Raw genomic sequence first — 17,650 nt, 5'->3', positions numbered from 1 at the left:
ACTTCAGAAACAGACTTCAAAGAGAAACTGCAGAACTAAAATTCATTTGCAAATTTAACCATTAATTTGGGCTTGAATAGGGACTGGGAGTGGCTGGCTCATTACAAAAGCAGCTTTGCCTCTCCTGGAATTGACACCTCCTCATCTATTATTGGGAGTGGACTACATCCACCCTGATCGAATTGGCCCTGTCAACACTGGTTCTCCACTTGTGAGTTACTCCCTTCTCTTCATGTGTCACTATATAATGCCTGCATCTGTAACTTTCACTCTATGCATCTGAAGAAGTAAGTTTTTTTACCCACGAAAGCTTATGCCTAAGTAAATCTGTTAGTCTTTAAGGTGCCACCAGACTCGTTGTTGTTTTCACAAAGAAAGAGTTACCTGTAATATATCAGTATATATCAGTTAGCCTGCAAGAGACATTTACCTTTAGCCGCTGTTCAGCTGCAATCATGCTATAATAGGCGCAGCACTGCTCTGGGGACACCATCGCTCTTATTTCCTCTTCTGTTGGTAATCTGAAGTCTGACTTTAATACCCACCAATTTGAGTCCATCCCTGAAAAATGCAGAAATGAGGAGGTTACTTACTTGTAACAATAGGGACCATCCCTCAAAAAAGAAGGAGAGGATACTTACATGTAACTAGAGGTTCTTTAAGATGTGAGGTCCCTATCTGTATTCAACTACGCGCCCTCCTTCCCCTCTGCTTTGGATCTCTTGTATTCATGGTGGAGAAGGAACTGGAGATGTGGTCAGTCTGCCCTACCCTTTATCATCTCGGACGAAACCATGAGACGAGCCAAGGGAGCACGTGTGGACCAATGGACACTACTACTTTCAAAATCTCCAATTCTGGACACATGATGCGCTTGCATAAACACTCAGTGGAATACAGATAGGGACCACACTTCTCAAAGAACCTCCAGCTACAAACAAGTAACAACAACAACTTCTCTTTTTCTTCTCCTTCAAGCAATGGTCCCTATTGTATTCCACTGAGGGTGATTAACAAGCAGTACCTACATCGGAAAAGGGTGCAAGAATGAGGACGGAATAGTTGAGCAGAGGATAGCAGTTCCGAATGAGGCATCCATCGCAGAGTCCTGTACCAAGGCGTAATGTGTAGCAAAGGTACGTACTGAACTTCACATGGCTGCTCTGCATATGTCCTGAAGCAGCACATCGTGGAGGGTGGCCATGGTTGATGCCTGGGCTCTTGTGGAATGGGCCCTCACCCTAAGGGGTGGAGGCAGTCCAGATAACTGATTGCACAGTGTAATGTACCCCAAAATCCACTTGGAGAGTCTCTGTGTGGAAATCGCCTGTCCCTTGACTCTTTCAACTATTGTAATAAACAAATCTAGGGGATTTCTTGATCAGTCTCATCCTTTGTAGATAGGAGGCCAAGGCCCAGCAGACGAGGGAGTGAAGTCGACATTCCTCTTCTAAAGCATGAGGCTTTAGGAAGAAAGCAGGTAAGTGGATGGATTGGTTGAGATGAAACTGGATATGACCTTTGGCAGAAACTTGGTATGTAGGCACAGGGGGACTTTATCCTTATGGGAAATGGTGAAAGGAGGGTCCGCCATCATGGCCCCAAGTTCACCTACCCTTCTCACCGGGTCCTGGGCGAAAACCAGTCTGCCACTGAGTGGCAGATGGAAGGCCGAGATGGCAGCCAAATTGACCTTGATCGACGAAAGAGACCAGCCCTGGAGCTTGAGATGCAGAAGGTAGTCTAAAATCAGCTACAATGAGGCTCACTCAGGCTGGATGCCTTTATCCAAGGTCCAACAGGTGAACCGCTTCCATTTGGCCAGGTAGATTGCTCTGGTAGAGGGCTTTCTACTTCCCAACAGAATCTGCTGGACATCGGCCAAGCACTGCTGCTCCTGCTCATTCAACCACACAGCAGCCAAGTCGTCAGGTGCCGCGCCACCAGATCTGGATGCAGAAGACTGCCATGGTTTTGGGACAGCAAGTCCAGCCTGAGCGGCAGCTGGAACAGAATTGCCACCGAAAAGTCCAGCAGCACGCTGTACCAGTGCTGGCACAGGCAAGCCAGCGCTATGAGGATCACCTTCACTCTGTCCTGCTTGATCTTCATGAGGACCCTTGGGAACAACAGCATCAGAGGAAAGGCGTACATCAGAGCCCCCGACCATGGGAATAGAAAAGCGTTCGACAGGGATCCCCTATCCATGCCCCTTAGTGAGCAAAAGACGTGGCATTTCCTGGTCTGCAAACAGGTCCACCTGGGGAGTTCCTCACTTGTAGAAGATGGAGCTGGCCACCTCCGGATGGAAGGACCGCTCATGGTGAGACGAGAAGGTCCTCCTGAGGCAATCTGCCAAAGCATTCTTGGCCCATGGAAGGTGAGTGACAATAAGATGTATACTGTGCCACAGACAGAGGTCCCAGAGCCTGAGGGCTACATCCTCTCAGCTACATTCCAAATCTCAATGATTCTAGTATAACATTCAGTAATGGGAACAAATTAAACAAATCCCCAATATTAAAAACAAATTAGGGTTAGACACAGATTTTTTGCTTCAGTTACGTTTATCATGGTCAATGCCTTGCAGCTAAGAGACCGCAGTGCCACCTCTTCCCCTGCCTCTTAACACTTAAGTTTCAAAAGCTTTTAAAACACCAACGCACCAAGTATGTCCCAATCAGGGTGGATAAAAATCAATGTTTTTTTTTTTTTTAATTTAAATAAAAAAATCTGATTTTTTTGATAAAATGCTTTTTGAGGAAAAAATCTATCTAAAGATAGTTTTAATTAAGATCATTATATCTCAAAGATATCTCATCATGGAATAGGGATTATAAATTCTAATTCTATAGTATGAGACAATATATTCATGTAATGTTTAAAAAAAGTTTTGTAAATGAGTTCCAATAGTTCATGGATTAGGGACCCAATTTTATGGGGTTCCAGGGGCTTCTGTATAGATTATTTAGGTTAATCTTTCTATCTACACAATGGGACTCGGTATCTTCTAGACTGAGTACTATCAGAGATGCTTAGTATTGCAATTCTCAAACTATGGATGTGTGTCTCCAGAGATAACATGCCTGTTAACGGCAAAAATGTTTTTAAATAAATAAATTAAATTAATTAGTTAATATATAGAGGTGAGAAATAACAGACCTCAACCCTATTGTCCCTCTGCAAATTTGTGTACACAGAGTCAATCCCTTACCTCTCTCTAAAAGTGCAAAGTTTCAGAAATTTCAATGAATAGAAGATTGTTGGGGGAGGAATAGATCTGGACAAGGAGAAGAAGTCTGGAGATAAATGTGAGAAGGGAGGGACAGGCAGTAGAAACAAAAGTGAAATTGTTTGAGCAGCATATTCCAGAAGTCTTGAGGTCTTTCTGAGTGTAGCCTTCATTGATTTGAGATCTTCCATACCATTCTCTCACTAGAAGGGAAAACCTATAATGGCAGCAGGCTGTAAAAGAGACCCAGTTTGGGAATATTTTAATGAAGTTCCTCTACCTGTGGATAAGACAGGCATGCATGCAAAATGCAAACAGTGCAAAAAAGAAATGCAAGGCCCAGTTGCCCGAATGAAACAACGCCATGAGAAGTGTTCCTTCTCAGGAGGAAGCTGCGTTGAAGATGATGAAAGGAACATGTCTGAACATGCAGGATCTTCAGGTTGGTAAACTTTTTAATTTTACACTTCTTTCTTAAGGACTGCCTGTCTTCCCTCTGGACTATTCTTGAATTCTCATATTTAAGCAAAAAATATAGTTGTTACTCTATGGTACTATCATTTTAGATGCAGTTGCGATAAAAAATAAATAGCTGAAATAGGCAGATCTTCCTTTTACAATTTCACCTTTAAAGTAGTACTGAGTGTCAGTGAATGCAATGAGTAATACTAAATGAGCAGTATGGTAATAATAATTAAATAACTGCATTGACTTATTTTATTTAGGAGAATCCATCCTCAACATACAGGATTCTGAAGACTATCCACCTTCAAGATCACCATCATTTTCTCTAGTTTCAGAGTTATCTGCCAATGATAGTGTTTCAGTCACATCATGTATGTCACATAGCCACACTATATCACCTGTAGTAAAAAGAAAAAAAAACTCCATCATCCAGAAACAACAGATAAGTTTGTGATAGGAACCAGCAGATTACAAAAAGTAATTGATGAAAAAATTGCCTGGTTTGTTTATGCAACAAACTCTCCTTTCCGTATGATTGAGAACTCACACTTCATTAACATGGTTCAGTCATTAAGACCAGGCTACAGTCCACCCAACAGAGCAGATGTCGCAGGCAAACTGCAGGATAAAGTGTATGAAAGAGAAATTGAGCAATGTGCAAAAGGTCTAGAGGGTGAAATTGTTAACCTGAGTCTTGATGGGGGGAGCAATGTCCACAATGATCCTATTGTATGTGCTTGTGTGACAACAGAAGAAGGGAATGTCTTCCTTACAGAAACAATTGATACATCAGGAAATGCACACACAGCAGAATACTTACAAGAAGTAAAAGTAAAAGCTATAACAAACTGTGAAAAAAAATTCAAATGTTTAGTACGCAGCTTGGTCACAGACAATGCTGCAATTGTATCCAAGATAAGAAGAAATTATTTAGAAGAGAGTGAAGAGAGTCCCAAGCTAATAACATACAGTTGCAGTGCTCATTTGATGCACCTCCTAGTCAAAGACTTCAGTGTTCCAGAAATAGAGGCTAATGTTGTTGAAATTGCAAAATACTTCCATAACAACCACTTTGCAGCAGCCGCTCTGAAAAAAGTGGGAGGAACCAAGCTAATTCTGCCACAAGACGTGCGACGGAACTCAGTAGTGGACTGTTTTGAACACTATATCAAGAACTGGCCTAATCTGATGACAGTTTGTGAACAAAATCATGAAAAAATAGATGGCACTGTCACAGCCAAAGTTCTCAACATTGGGCTTAAGAGAAATGTTGAACACATGCGGAGTACCCTGAAGCCTATTTCTGTAGCCTTGAACAAAATGCAGGGAAATAGCTGTTTTATTGCTGACACTGTTGAAATTTGGAAGGAACTGAGTGAGATCTTAAAAAGAGAAATATGCAATGTCAGAGTTAAATTACAAGCATTAAAAAAACCAAATGGGACAAGCACTATCTCCAGCTCATTTTCTTGCAAATATTCTCAATACTCAGCATCAGGGTCAAACCTTAACTGCTGAAGAAGAGTTGGTGGCTATGACATGGACATCCAACAATCATCCCTCCATAATGCCAACTATAATAAACTTCAGAGCTAAGGGTGAACCATTCAAGAAATACATGTTTGCTGATGATGTTTTAAAGGAAGTCATACCAGTGAACTGGTGGAAATCACTAAAGCACTTGGATTCAGAGACTGTTGAAGTGATAATCTGTCTTAACAGCAGTAGCTTCTTCTGCTGGTGTAGAAAGAATATTTTCTTCCTTTGGACTAATTCATTCCAAATTGAGAAATCGTTTGGGATCTGAAAAAGCAGGAAAGCTTGTTTTTCTTTTCCAGATTATGAACAAACAGGAAAATGAAGGTGAAGACAATGACTGAGTTAGCTGCAGAAGCCAATATTTTAAGTTTTTCATGTTGATCTGGCTGACAGTCGATTTAATTTTTGTTTTTTTTTTAAAAATATATTTCATTTAACTATTTTAGTTAAAAACAATTTTAACAAAAACAAACCTGATTTTAAAAAAACTAGAATGTTTAACTAAATTCAAAAATTCATATGCTTCTTTTGTTAAAATATTATATGTTTGCTGTTGAAGAAAAAAATCCAGAATACATAACATTGTTTTAGTTAAATAAAACAATTTAAATGTCTGTCTGGTGATGTTCTCCTCCTAATACAGCATGGCAAGAAAATACTCCAAATATTAATGATTAACCTGTTGAATTGGAGATAGTTCACCTCCCAATGACTTCATAAATATCTGCTTCAATTACCTTTGGTAAATGAAATAACCAAACAATCAATGTTCTGATATAGCTGTAAAAACTATTCTGAAAAGTTTTCAAAATAAATCACTTTAAAAATGTATAGTGTGTACCTTCTAAAAATGAAACCTACATCTATCTCTGAGTTGTAAAGAATATGTATTAAGGTTATAACAACCAAAAAGAATGCACTTTTATTTACAAATCCATGATTAAATCAAGTCTTCCTGACTAGTGATTTAAATAATAATTTAAATCATGATTTAAATCTAATCCACCCTGGTCCCAATGGCATTTATCCCTCTTCTCATTCCCCAACATCCCTATAAATCCACTTTTCTTGGAACCATCCAATACAGAGCTCTACACTACTTCCTTCTTGCCTCTTTGTGTTTCTGGCATTCTGTGTATGGTATTTGATTGAATCAGACTGTCAAACTCTTAGGGCAGAGGCAAGAATTCAGTTTGTCTTAGTAAGACACAATGTGCACTGCCACACACAGTAAGAATTTCTCTCAGTGCCAGCAGGAAAATGAGGGGGTTGTGTGCAAGTTAGTATAGAAAGTTCAGTGCCAACCTGATAAATCCCTACTCCAAAGGGTTTACAACAGCAGTGGCCACTTTTGGCCCTCGAGATCAACTGTGTTAAGAAGAAAATTTGTATTTGTAAATTGAAAAGGTGTTTGCTGAACCAGGCCTTTAGGATTTTTAAACCAATGCATTCAAATAACACCCATCACTACAGGGAGGAGGAAAGATGTGCCACCTCCTCAACTGCAGAGTACACATGATTTGCATCAGAGCAGCTGCTGTCCCTTCCCAGCTACTCAGCAGCTGCCCTGTAGGCCTCTTGCTGCATTGCAGTGGCAGGAGGAGAGTAACTAGCTGCTCCACTGCCTCTTTTCCTGCCAATCTGTAGAAGGCAAAGACACAAGTTTGGAGCAGAACTGGCTCTGCTGAGCCTGGAGAAATAGCTGAAGCACTACTGTGGCCCCTTGACCTTTTTTAAATAATATGTTGAGGTCTCAGGCTGAAGAGGCCGGACATCACTTGTTCACATTCAAACAAGCTAGAGTACATAAACAAGAGGTGGATGTGGCCTTTTGGGAAGAGGTTGGCTTTCAGCTGTTTCTTGAAGGTGGTAAGAGGATGGCAGACTAAAAAGGTGATCTTCTTGAGTGATTAATGAGCTACATGGAAGGCTCTGGATTACCTGTGCGTTTAAAGTCAGCACATAGCTTTAGCCGCTTTCGAATGCTGCTCTCGGAGTGTGAAGGAAATGCCTTTTTGATATCCTCCATGCGAATTCTCCGGGGCCGGTCTCTGCTCTTCCAGAACAAGCGATAAATGAAGACCTAGAAAGCAAGCCAAGAAAATTGCTGTATGCTTTGTGTGCTGAGCACTCACTGAAGATGGAATTTAGTATAGGCAGGGCTAATAGTGCTGCCTATACTTAAGAACGACCAACATTTCCCATCAGAAGAGCCACTCTCCGTTGCTTATAACTTTATCAAACTAACGATTTAGGCTTAAATTGTCCATGCCAGGTATCTGCCTAAAGCTGAATTTTTTTTGGAAAATATCAACCAAAACGGTTCAGCCATTTCCAAGAACAAGATTAGTGAAAAATATGTTTTGCCCAAGTTAAAAAAAAAATTCTTATGACCTATTAGAATCTCTAGTCTCTATACTTTGGAACCAGGGACTTGAAATTTGACAGGAGGAGGTCACCCTGGTGTGAGGAATATGCCTTTTCTTGGTCCTGTGAATAAACATGCAAATTTGGAAGGGGGAGGAGAGTTATAAAACCCTTTGAAAAATCTCAATTCATGCATGCTCCATACAGACTTGCAAATTTGGCAGCTAAATTCTCCAAAGATTTGGGCTGCATTAAGTATGCTCCAGCATGGGGTGGCAGGGACTAAGCAGGACCTTCCCTGCACCTGCTCTTCCCAGCTTCTGTGGCACTTGAGAGCTCAGAGACCCTTCTGCTCTCAATATTCCCCCTGCTGTCACTTAGCAACCTGGCTGAAATGCAAAGACGACCCAGAAGGGGGTACAAAAGTAAGATTTGGATAAAGAGCCTGCAGAGGGAAGGGAGAAAAAACTGGGAATGGCTGGACAAGGAGACTGGAACAAGGATCCTCAAAAGGGCAGGGAGAGAAAGGGGGAAGAGGAGAAAGACAAACTCTGACAGAAAGCCAAGAGGGGGAGACTCAAAGAGACAGGCTGGAGGGGAAAGAGCAAGAAGTGTCTGTGGGAACTCTCACCCTTCAGAACTAGGAATGGAACCAAGATTCCTGAGTTTCACCATTCCTCTGCTGTCAGCAAATATCTGTGAAACCTACTGGTAAAGTATGTGTCTCATCCGCCTCTAGTGGTTGGATCACATACAACCGCCTACTGCAATCAGTTACTTTATTAGCTCAAGTGGCAAAGGTCTGTTCTGTGGATCAAAAGGTTCCAACCCTGCTGATTACCCATGTCGGAATCAAAGGATTCCATATGATGGATTTTTTTCAGTTTGCTTTTTTAAAACCTAGAAAATTACACACACAAAAAATGTGTTAAAAGAACATTAAGATTGCAAAGTCAAATACTCAAAAGCTCAGAAGTGCCAGAATTAAGGCTGCCTGTACTAACTTAATTTGGCCTCCTTGTGCATATGGATTATGATAGTCTTTAATTACATGATCACATACCATTATATCCATGGGTGACCAGATGAGATGAAGATAATATCGGGACACCGGGCGCGGGGGGGGGGGGGGGGGGGGCGGCACTATGTGGTGCTGAAGGAGGCTGTCTATAGGATCACTACCTCATCTGTTGCAGAAGTTGGAAGGTGTGTAGTAAATGAGGCAGGGGAATCACAGGAAGAGAAAATACATCTCCTGGTTAAGGCATTTGATCCTGTCCTAGAGAATTGGATTCTATCCCTGCCTCTGCCACAGAGTTTCTATAAGATGCGAGGCAAGCCATTTGAACCAAAACTTGTCATCAGTGGTCATTAATTGTGTGTTTCTCATTTTTTTTGTGCCCAACTTGAAACATCTGGGGCCTGATTTGCAGAAGTGCTCTGCCCCTCAACTGGCACTGAAGTAGCCAAACCTGTGCTTTGAACATATAAGGGATATATAATGTTAAGTTCTCTGAAAAATCAAGTCCTAATCATCTCAAATTGGGCACCCAAAATTGGTGGAAACTTTTTATTTTCTTCTTGGTGCCCCATCTATAAAATGGGAATAATACCACCCCATCACCTCACAGAGGTGTTGTGAAAATAAATTCATTAATGTTTATGAAGCATTTAGATATTATAATGATAAGCACCATAGAAAGGCCCAGGAGGAAATTAATAATTCTGTCTTCAGTGCAGAGCTTGATTAGTGTGAAGTAAATAAGGCCTGGGGCCACACACTAAACAATGAGGCTAAAACAAACTACTGAATACCTGCTCATTCAATAAGCATTGTCCACCCTGTGCACTGAATAAAACAGGGATTGTGTGGAGGGGAAGGATGTAATCAATTAAAGACTGTACCATAATCCATATGCACAAGGGGGCCAAATCCAGGTTGCATGGGCAACCTTAATTCTGGCATTTCTGAACTTTTGAGTGCAACCTTAACTGTCTTTTAACATACATTAGTTTTCAATTAACAGTATACATATCTGTGATTACAGGTCCAAATCCCTGATATACCAGGCCTCTGTACTCCTATCATGTTGAATAGCAGAAGTTGTTTCTGTGTTTCAGAGAGGAATTTTAGATTGGATAACAACAATAGCAAGCTAGATAATTTAACTACAAACTGCTGTGTTGTGATGAAGTAACATCTTTAGCTTTTCTTTTTATTTCTTTCTATTAGTATACTGAGTAGTTCGTAATAAATATGGATATTAGCAGATTGTGTCTGATATTGTGTTTAGTGTATAATTGTATTAGCTGGCAAAGAGACCGAAAAGCTGTTAGTTACATACAAAATTAAAAGCTATCTAAAATATTATGCAATACACTCCTGCAATTTAAGAAACTTTTGTTGCCAAGGGAAACTCGTAAGTATTAGAAGTATTTTGAATCATGCTGTCTATTTTAAATAGAAATGTAATCCATAAAAATATAACAAAGGTATCTGTTTTATACTAAAAGGGACATGGTCAACTTGTACACTGAGAGACTAATGTGAAATAAAAACCTAAAGTGAATCCAACCAAAATTTTATAAGGGCCAAGTGACAAAGAGGCCTAATTGATAGATTGGCAGTTTCACAGTCAAATTAAGATATGAAATGATCCTACCAACTTTATCACTGAAGTGATGGGAACAACCAGGTACTGATAAGATACAGACAGCTGTTTTGTCTCGTTTCATTAACTGTTACAGCTTATTGTTGTTGAACCAAGCAAATAAGACAAAGTGAGTTACTAAAAGAGTACAGCATCAAAGAATCTGAAGAGACTTTATGTGAAGACTATCCTAATTTTATTATGAACTTCAAAATGGACATTTCTGCAAACAGATAAGAATGCTGAAGGAGAAAGTGCAACTCAAAAAAACAGAGTCATGCAAAACTGGCCAAAAGGTATATTGAAAGATGCTCATGGAAAGCCACTTGGAGAAGTGGGTTGTTGGCTAGAGCCTGAATTAACAGGTGTCCTAAACAACTATCACCCTAAATGCAGAACTGTTGGCAAAATATTTGTAAAGTGGTATAGCCTAACATATCTTATACAAACTGGGATGCATACGATATCATCAGTCTTAATGAATTAGTCTGAAATCAATAAGACAAAATTCCATCAAGACAAGTGCAAAGTGTTATACTTTGGGGGAAAAAAATCAAATGCACAAATACAAAATGGGGAATAACTGGGTAGGCAGTAGTACTGAAGAAAAGGATCTGGGGGTTACAGGGGTTCACAAATTGAATGAGTCAACAGTGTGATGCAGCAACAGTTGCAAAAGAGGCAAATATCATTCTGGGACAGAACAGGAGTGTTGAATGCAAGACACAGGAAGTAACTGTTCTGCGCTACTCAGTACTGGTGAGGCCTCAGATGGAGTACTGTTGTCCAGGTTTGGGCACCGCTCTTCAAGAAAGTTGCAAACAAACTGGAGAGAGTCCAGAGGAGAACAAAAATAATAAGAAGTTTAGAAAACATGACCTATAAGGATAGATTGTAAGAAGAGAAGGTTATTCACCCTGTGCTTTAACTGAGGTTCTTCGAGATGCGTGTCCCTATGGGTGCTCCACTGTAGGTGCAGCAGCACCCCCTGCACCTGGGATTGAAGATCTTCATCAATAGTGCCCGTTGGACCACACATGTGCAACTCCCCCATCTCACACCGTGAGTGGGACGGATATATAGTGCTGTGCGGTCCGACTGCCCCACAGTTCCTTCTCTGCCGCAGAGCCTATGTTTCAGCTCCGAAGCAGAAGGGAGGAGTGCAGGTATTCCAATTAGGGATACTGCTTTCTAGTCACCTACAGTGGAGCACCCATAGGGACATCACTCAAAGAAGAAGAGAGGGTTACTCACCCTGTGCAGTAACTGAAGTTCTTTGATATGTGTCCCCCTATGGGTGCTCCACTGTAGGTGACTAGAAAGCAGTGTCCCTAATTGGAAGGCTGGGGCTTTGGAGCGGTATTTATTGCAGATGATAGGACAGTGTGTCCTAGTAGAGTATCTTTGGGGCAGCCTGAGTAATGGCGTAGTGATAGCTAAAAATGTCCACTGATGCCCATGTGGCTGGTTTGCAAATGTCAGCAATCGGGACATCATTGAGAAAAGCAATCGAGGTGGAGAGCGAGCGGGTGGAATGTGCTCTAGTTACAGGAAGTGGTTGTTGATTGTGTAGTTGGTAGGACAGGTGTATACACAGTGAGATCCACTTGGAAAGACATTGCTTAGAGATGGCCACGCCTTTTGATCTTTCGGTCATTGAAAGGAATAATCGGGGCCATTTTCTCAAAGGTTTAGTTCTGTTCAGGTAGAAGGCTAATGCTCATCTAACATCCAGGGTGTGCAATGTTGCCTCCTGTTGGTTGCTGTGTGGCTTTGGAAAGAAGCAGGGAAGGTGGATAGGTTGATTGAGATGGAAAGAGAATGGTACCCTGGGTAAAGATGTGGGATGTGGACATAGTTTACCTTATTCCTTATGAATAACTGTGTACGGGGGGTATGCCATAAGAGCTCCAATTTCACCAACCCATTGAGCAGAGATGAGAACGACAAGGAATGCTGTTTTCATAGATAAATGAACGCATGAGCATGTTGCCACTGGTTTGAACGGAGGTCTAGTAAGAGAGCATAGGACAAGGCTGAGATCAGGTCCTATATTTGAGGGTAAAGATTTTGGAGGCCCTTCGAGAAATATTTTGTGAGTGGGTGGGTGAAGACAAAATGGCTGTCTGTTTGATCATGAAAAGTCGTGATGGCTGCCAAATGCACACAAATGGAGCTTGTGGATAACCCTGATCGTTTAAGGTATAAAATATAGTCCAGGATAAGTGGTAATGGAGTGCTTATTGCCTCGTCTTGATGGGAGGCACACCAGGACTGGAATCTAGTCCATTTGCGGAGGTAAGTGTGTCTAGTTGTGTCAAGTCTGCTATTCAAGAGTACCTATTTAACTGCTTTCAAACCAGTTATTTCCAAATCCCGGAGCCATGCTTTCAGGCAGAGCAGCTGTGGATTGGGACGGAGAATGCAACCCACGCGTTGTAAAAAGAGTCGCGGGGTTGGACAGAGAGATACTGGAGGGCATAACATCATGCAAATGAGGTAAGTATACCAAAACTGTCATAAAGAACGATTGAGAATGATTGAAAGAAGGGGACTAAGCGGTCGCCAAACTGGTGGGATGTCAGAGATCACTGATGTGACTGGAACAAGGGGAGGCTTTTCAGGGCCTCAATCATACCTTCAAAATTATTGTTTGATTGATGGTGCGTGAGAGATATCCCCCTGAGGAGTCATATGCCTGCATTTGGTAGGGGGCTTCTGTCAACGGCGCTGAGTTTCGTATTACTGCTGGGGAGTGTATTGTGGTGGTTGAGATCATGGGGGACGTTGGTATTTCCCCAGGCGTCTCTTCAGCGCCGGTTTGTAAGTGCCGAGAGAGTGGAGAGTTGCTCGAGAATTCTTAAGCAAATAATTTGGGGCCCTCAAAGGGTAGGTTTTCAACGGTGGTTTGTACCTCCTTAGGAAGGCCGGAGAGGTGGAGCCATGACATACGTCTCATGACTACAGCAGTTGCAACGGAATGGACAATGGTATCCAGGGCTTTGGAGCTGTGCTCCGGCTCCACTCCAGCTCCAGGCAAAAACCTGCAGCTCCTCTGCTCCGGAGCTGCTCCATGCTCCAGCTCTGCTCCAAAGCCCTGATGGTATCCACAAAGTCCAAAGAGGCTTGTAAAGCTGTATGGGCCAAGAGGTATCCTTCAGATATAAGCGACTGGAATTGTTCTTTTTTTGTCATCAGGAAGGTGTTGGCATAGTTCCTGTATTTTAGAACAATTGAGGTAATTGTACTTAGCCATGAGAGCCTCATAATTGGATATTCAGAATTGGAGTGTAGCAGACAAATAAGCCTTGCATCCAAATAGATCTAATCGCTTCCAGTCTCTATCATGATTTGTGGGTCAAGGTTGGTATTGGTGTCCTTTTTCTTGCACAGCCTTGATGACTAAGGAATTTGGGGTGGGGTGAGAAAAAAGAAATTCCAAGCCTTTTGCAGGAACATAATATTTTTTGTCTGTCCACTTGCAGGTCAGTGGGATGGATGCTGGGGTCTGCCAGAGCACTTTGGCAGGATCGAGAAGGACCTCATTGACAGGAAGGGCTATTTTGGAGGAGGATGTGTGTAGGATGTCAAGCAGCTTATGGTTGTTAATCTTTCACCTCCTCCAAAGGAATCTGGAGCGGGGAGTCTGCAATCCTGCAAAATAACTCCTGGAAATGTTTGAAGTCATCAGCTGCAGTAGGGGGTGGAGGCATGATAGCCTCATCAGGGGGAAAAGAGGAGAAGTGGAGTGTTGGTGGAATTTCGTCGTCCTGTTCTTTTTCCTCATCTGCTATAGGGTGATGCTTAGCCTCTGGGGGTCAAGAGAAGGCCTCTGGCTTTGCTCCATGGGAGGTTTCCCAAACTGTGCTCTGTACATGGCCCGAGGATCCCAGTATGGCCAGTGTTGAGGGAGTGGCACGTGGGGTTGCATCCATGGCAGTCCATACCAGGGCCCTGGTCCAGTTGTGGATTGTGGGTAGTGAGGATGAGTAGAGGAAGTCTTCTGAGCCTATCTCAAGTATCAGGGTGGGATGGAGTACTTCTCCTCTTCCTCCTCCGCATTGCTGGGGAAGGGTGGTACTGTCCTCGGAGGAGAAAGGGAAGAATGGTGTGGGTCCGGAGAGAAGGATGGAAGTGGAGAGAGGTCAAGTCTGAGTAGTGGTGACTCAAGCACATCAGAGACAAGTAGTTCCTTAGGGGAACTAAACTCTTGGGGAAGAGGGGGGAGCATCATCGGCACTGGTGTGTGTATCGGTGCCGAGGGAGAGGTGCATTCTCCTGAGCAGCCAGCAAATGAAGTGGAGGATTTGCTCAGTGCTGTAATGGACATTGGCGCTGGTAGGACTGTCAGTGCCGGCAGTTTTGTAGGTGCTGTAATACCCAAAGTTGGTCTGGTCAGGACAGCTGGCACTCTTCTTGAAGGTCTTGTGTCTCGGTCTGAGGAGACCAAGAGACGGTGCCGAGGGTTGCATAAATGCCCAATTATGATCTTTAGACCTTTGCTTAGCTTCAGTACTGGAGGTATTTGGATGGGCCCTGGAACTATGTCCTCTCTCCGAGGATGTCAAGGCAACTCACCTCACAGGGGATGGCATTTTGGTGGGCGGCATCTCAGAAGGTGATGAAGGAGCCAGTTTCTTCTCATCAGAATGTGAAATACAAGATTTTCTTTTAGAAAGGCGTGGCGAATGAGGGTTGGTGGATGATTTAGAGGAGCATAAGAGCCGCGCGGGAGACATGTTTGGGCCAGGGTCCGATACTGGATGCAGTAATTTCTCCATGAGAAGATGTAGCAGCCGAATGTCTCGGTCTTTTCTAGCCCTGGCAGTGAGGTCATGGCAGTGAGCACGCTTCTGGAGGACGTGTCCCTTTCTGAGGCTGAAAACGCACTGTGGGTGACTGACTGTTACCACAAGGCAATCCGGCAGGAAACGCACCTCTTAAACCAAGGAGACCAAGACATAAAGGTGAGGGAAAATGCTTCCCAGTTGGGAAGGGCGAGAAGCAGGAAAATGAAAACTTAAGGTATGAACTGGGAAGGGTAAGGAGGCTTAAAAGCAATGTTTTTTTTAATAGGGAGAGGATGAAAAGGGAGGATGTAACTATTAAACTACACTAAAAGGTAACAGGAAAGGCATGATCTAATCGGACAAAAGGAGAAGCAGGCTCTGCTGCAGATTTCGTCCTAGACCAAAGACGGTAGACAAGGAACTGAGGGGCAGTCGGACTGCACTATATATACACGACCCGCTCACAGAACAAGACGGGGAGGTGTACATGTGCGGTCCAACGGGCACTGCTGATGAAGATCTCCGATCCCAGGAGCATAGGGGCGCTGCTGCACGTACAGTGGAGCACCCACAGGGACATCACTCGAAGAAGAAATGGGCATGTTCAATCCAGAGAAGAGAAGGCTGGGAGGAACATGGTAAGAGTTCAAATATGTAAAGTGTTGTTAAAAAGAGGACAGTGATCAATTGTTCTTCATATCCACTGAAGGTAGGACAAGAAGTAATTGGCTTAGATTGCAGAAAGGGCATTTAGGTTTGAATTAGGAAAAACTTTCTAACTATAAAGGATAGTTTAGTACCGAAACAGGTTACCTAGACCGGTTGTGGAATCCCTGTGTCATTGGAGGAGACTGAGTACAGGTTAGACAAACACATGTCAGAGACAGGACTAGTTGACCTCTACAGCCCCTTCCAACCCTACATTTATATGATTCTATAAGATGCTTGCAAATGAAGATTTGTGGGGTCACAAGCTGTCATGAATATAGGGGGAAGGGTAGCAACCTTTATGTATGCCAGCCATTCAGTAGCATAAAATCCCTCCTTAGCAGCTGTACTTGATTGCCTTACCCATAAAGGGTTAAGCAGTTCAAATAACCTAGTTGGCACCTGACCAGAAGGACCAATGCGGAAAGAAGATACTTTCAGATCTGGTGTGTGTGGGGGGGGTTGTGTTTTGTTGTTCCCTCTCTGGACGGAGGGAGAAGCCAAACAGGTACAATATCTCCTGAAAAATATACCTGGAATAATGCATCTAAAACCACAGAAACTGTGAGTAGGGCAAGGAAATGCGTTGGGTTATCTCTTGTTTTGGCTTGTGAATTTCCCTATACCACAGAGGCAGTTTCATTCCTGTTTTGTAACTGTGAAGCTGAGCCCAGAGGGGAATCCTGTGTGTTTTAAATCTTTTTATAGCCCTGTAAAGTTACCTTCCATCCTGATTTTGCAGGTGTGATTCTTTTACTTTTTTCTTTATAATAAAAGTTCTTCTTTTAAGAACATGATTGATTTCAGTGTCCTAAAGACAAAGGGTCTGGTTGAGCTCACGTTGCTAAGGCAACTGGTTGGTATTTTAGTCTCAAGCCTCCCCAGAAAAGGGGGTGAAGGAGCTTGGGGGGTTATACTGGGATGGATAGGGATTCCAAGTGACCTTTCCCTGAATTTTTGTGTAAATCACGTGGTGGTAGCAGCAATACCAGTCCAAGGACAAGGGGGGGAATTTGTGCCTTGGAGAAGTTTTAACCTAAGCAGGTAGAATATAAGATTAGGGGGTCTTTCATGCAGGTCCCCTCATCTATACCCCAGAGTTCGGGAGCGTGGAAACCTGGACACAAGCAATGATGAACAATTGCAAAACAAAAACTGAGAAGGAGATACTTAGTTTTCTCACTGGATGAAAAGGGATAACTTGTGCTATGGTTAGACTATTTCAAGTCATTATCCAGAAACATGATCACATTCTGTCTGGCCCCCATGAGTTTTGCCAAATGACATCCAGGCCACACCACCAATCAAAATGGGCCTATTTTGTTCAGCATTTTGCTCCCTGAAGATAAAACATCCTGACAAGAGACAGAAAAGGAACTCCGCTAGCACCAAAGAGCACCCATCTGGTAACATGTGAAGTCATGCCATAAGACAAGCAGTCTATTCACTTTGTTTCTTTTAAGTCTCTTTAGGGAGACTTGCAAAATCCAGAAAGAACAAGAATACAACTATTAAATGGCATTTTGAATTAAAATTACCCAAATAAACTTATCTGTCTCAAAAAAACAGTCACTGAAACCATGAAGCTGAGCTGGAAAACCCCCTTCATACCAATTCTAACAGGTAAATGGCAAAAAGATTTGAATGTGTGTATTTTTTTTACCCAAGCAACTGGGTTACACATTAAGCTTAATGATTCTCCAACACTATGTACCTGAGCTGATGTCTTTAAATGACAAACTTTACACTAACAAGTTCAACTTTAGTTGCCTAGAAATAACGTTAAATGAATAAGTATTTGAGAGTTTTGAGGCTGGAACAACTCACTGCAAATAGAGTTAGTGTTAAGAAGAAACTATTCACCCTCCAGCAAAAGACAGCTGAGAAAAAAACTGAAT

General features: G+C 42.5%; 1 protein-coding gene across 2 annotated transcripts in view; it reads right to left on the bottom strand.

Moving 5' to 3' along the window:
• TAF1 (TATA-box binding protein associated factor 1) overlaps positions 1-17,650 on the bottom strand; it is a 102,863-nt gene that overhangs the window by 50,486 nt on the left and 34,727 nt on the right. For both annotated transcript variants that reach the window (XM_024199230.1, XM_024199231.1), the window contains exons 17-18: positions 7,178-7,319; positions 431-561 (exon numbers count right to left, since the gene is read on the bottom strand). In XM_024199230.1, the coding sequence (XP_024054998.1) occupies positions 431-561; positions 7,178-7,319 (273 nt within the window). The remainder of the gene's footprint in view (positions 1-430; positions 562-7,177; positions 7,320-17,650) is intronic.

This window comes from Terrapene carolina, unplaced genomic scaffold, assembly GCF_002925995.2.
Source record: "Terrapene carolina triunguis isolate 2854851 unplaced genomic scaffold, T_m_triunguis-2.0 Scaffold605, whole genome shotgun sequence".
NCBI lineage: Eukaryota > Metazoa > Chordata > Testudines > Emydidae > Terrapene > Terrapene triunguis.
This window is presented reverse-complemented; position numbering and strand designations above follow the sequence as displayed.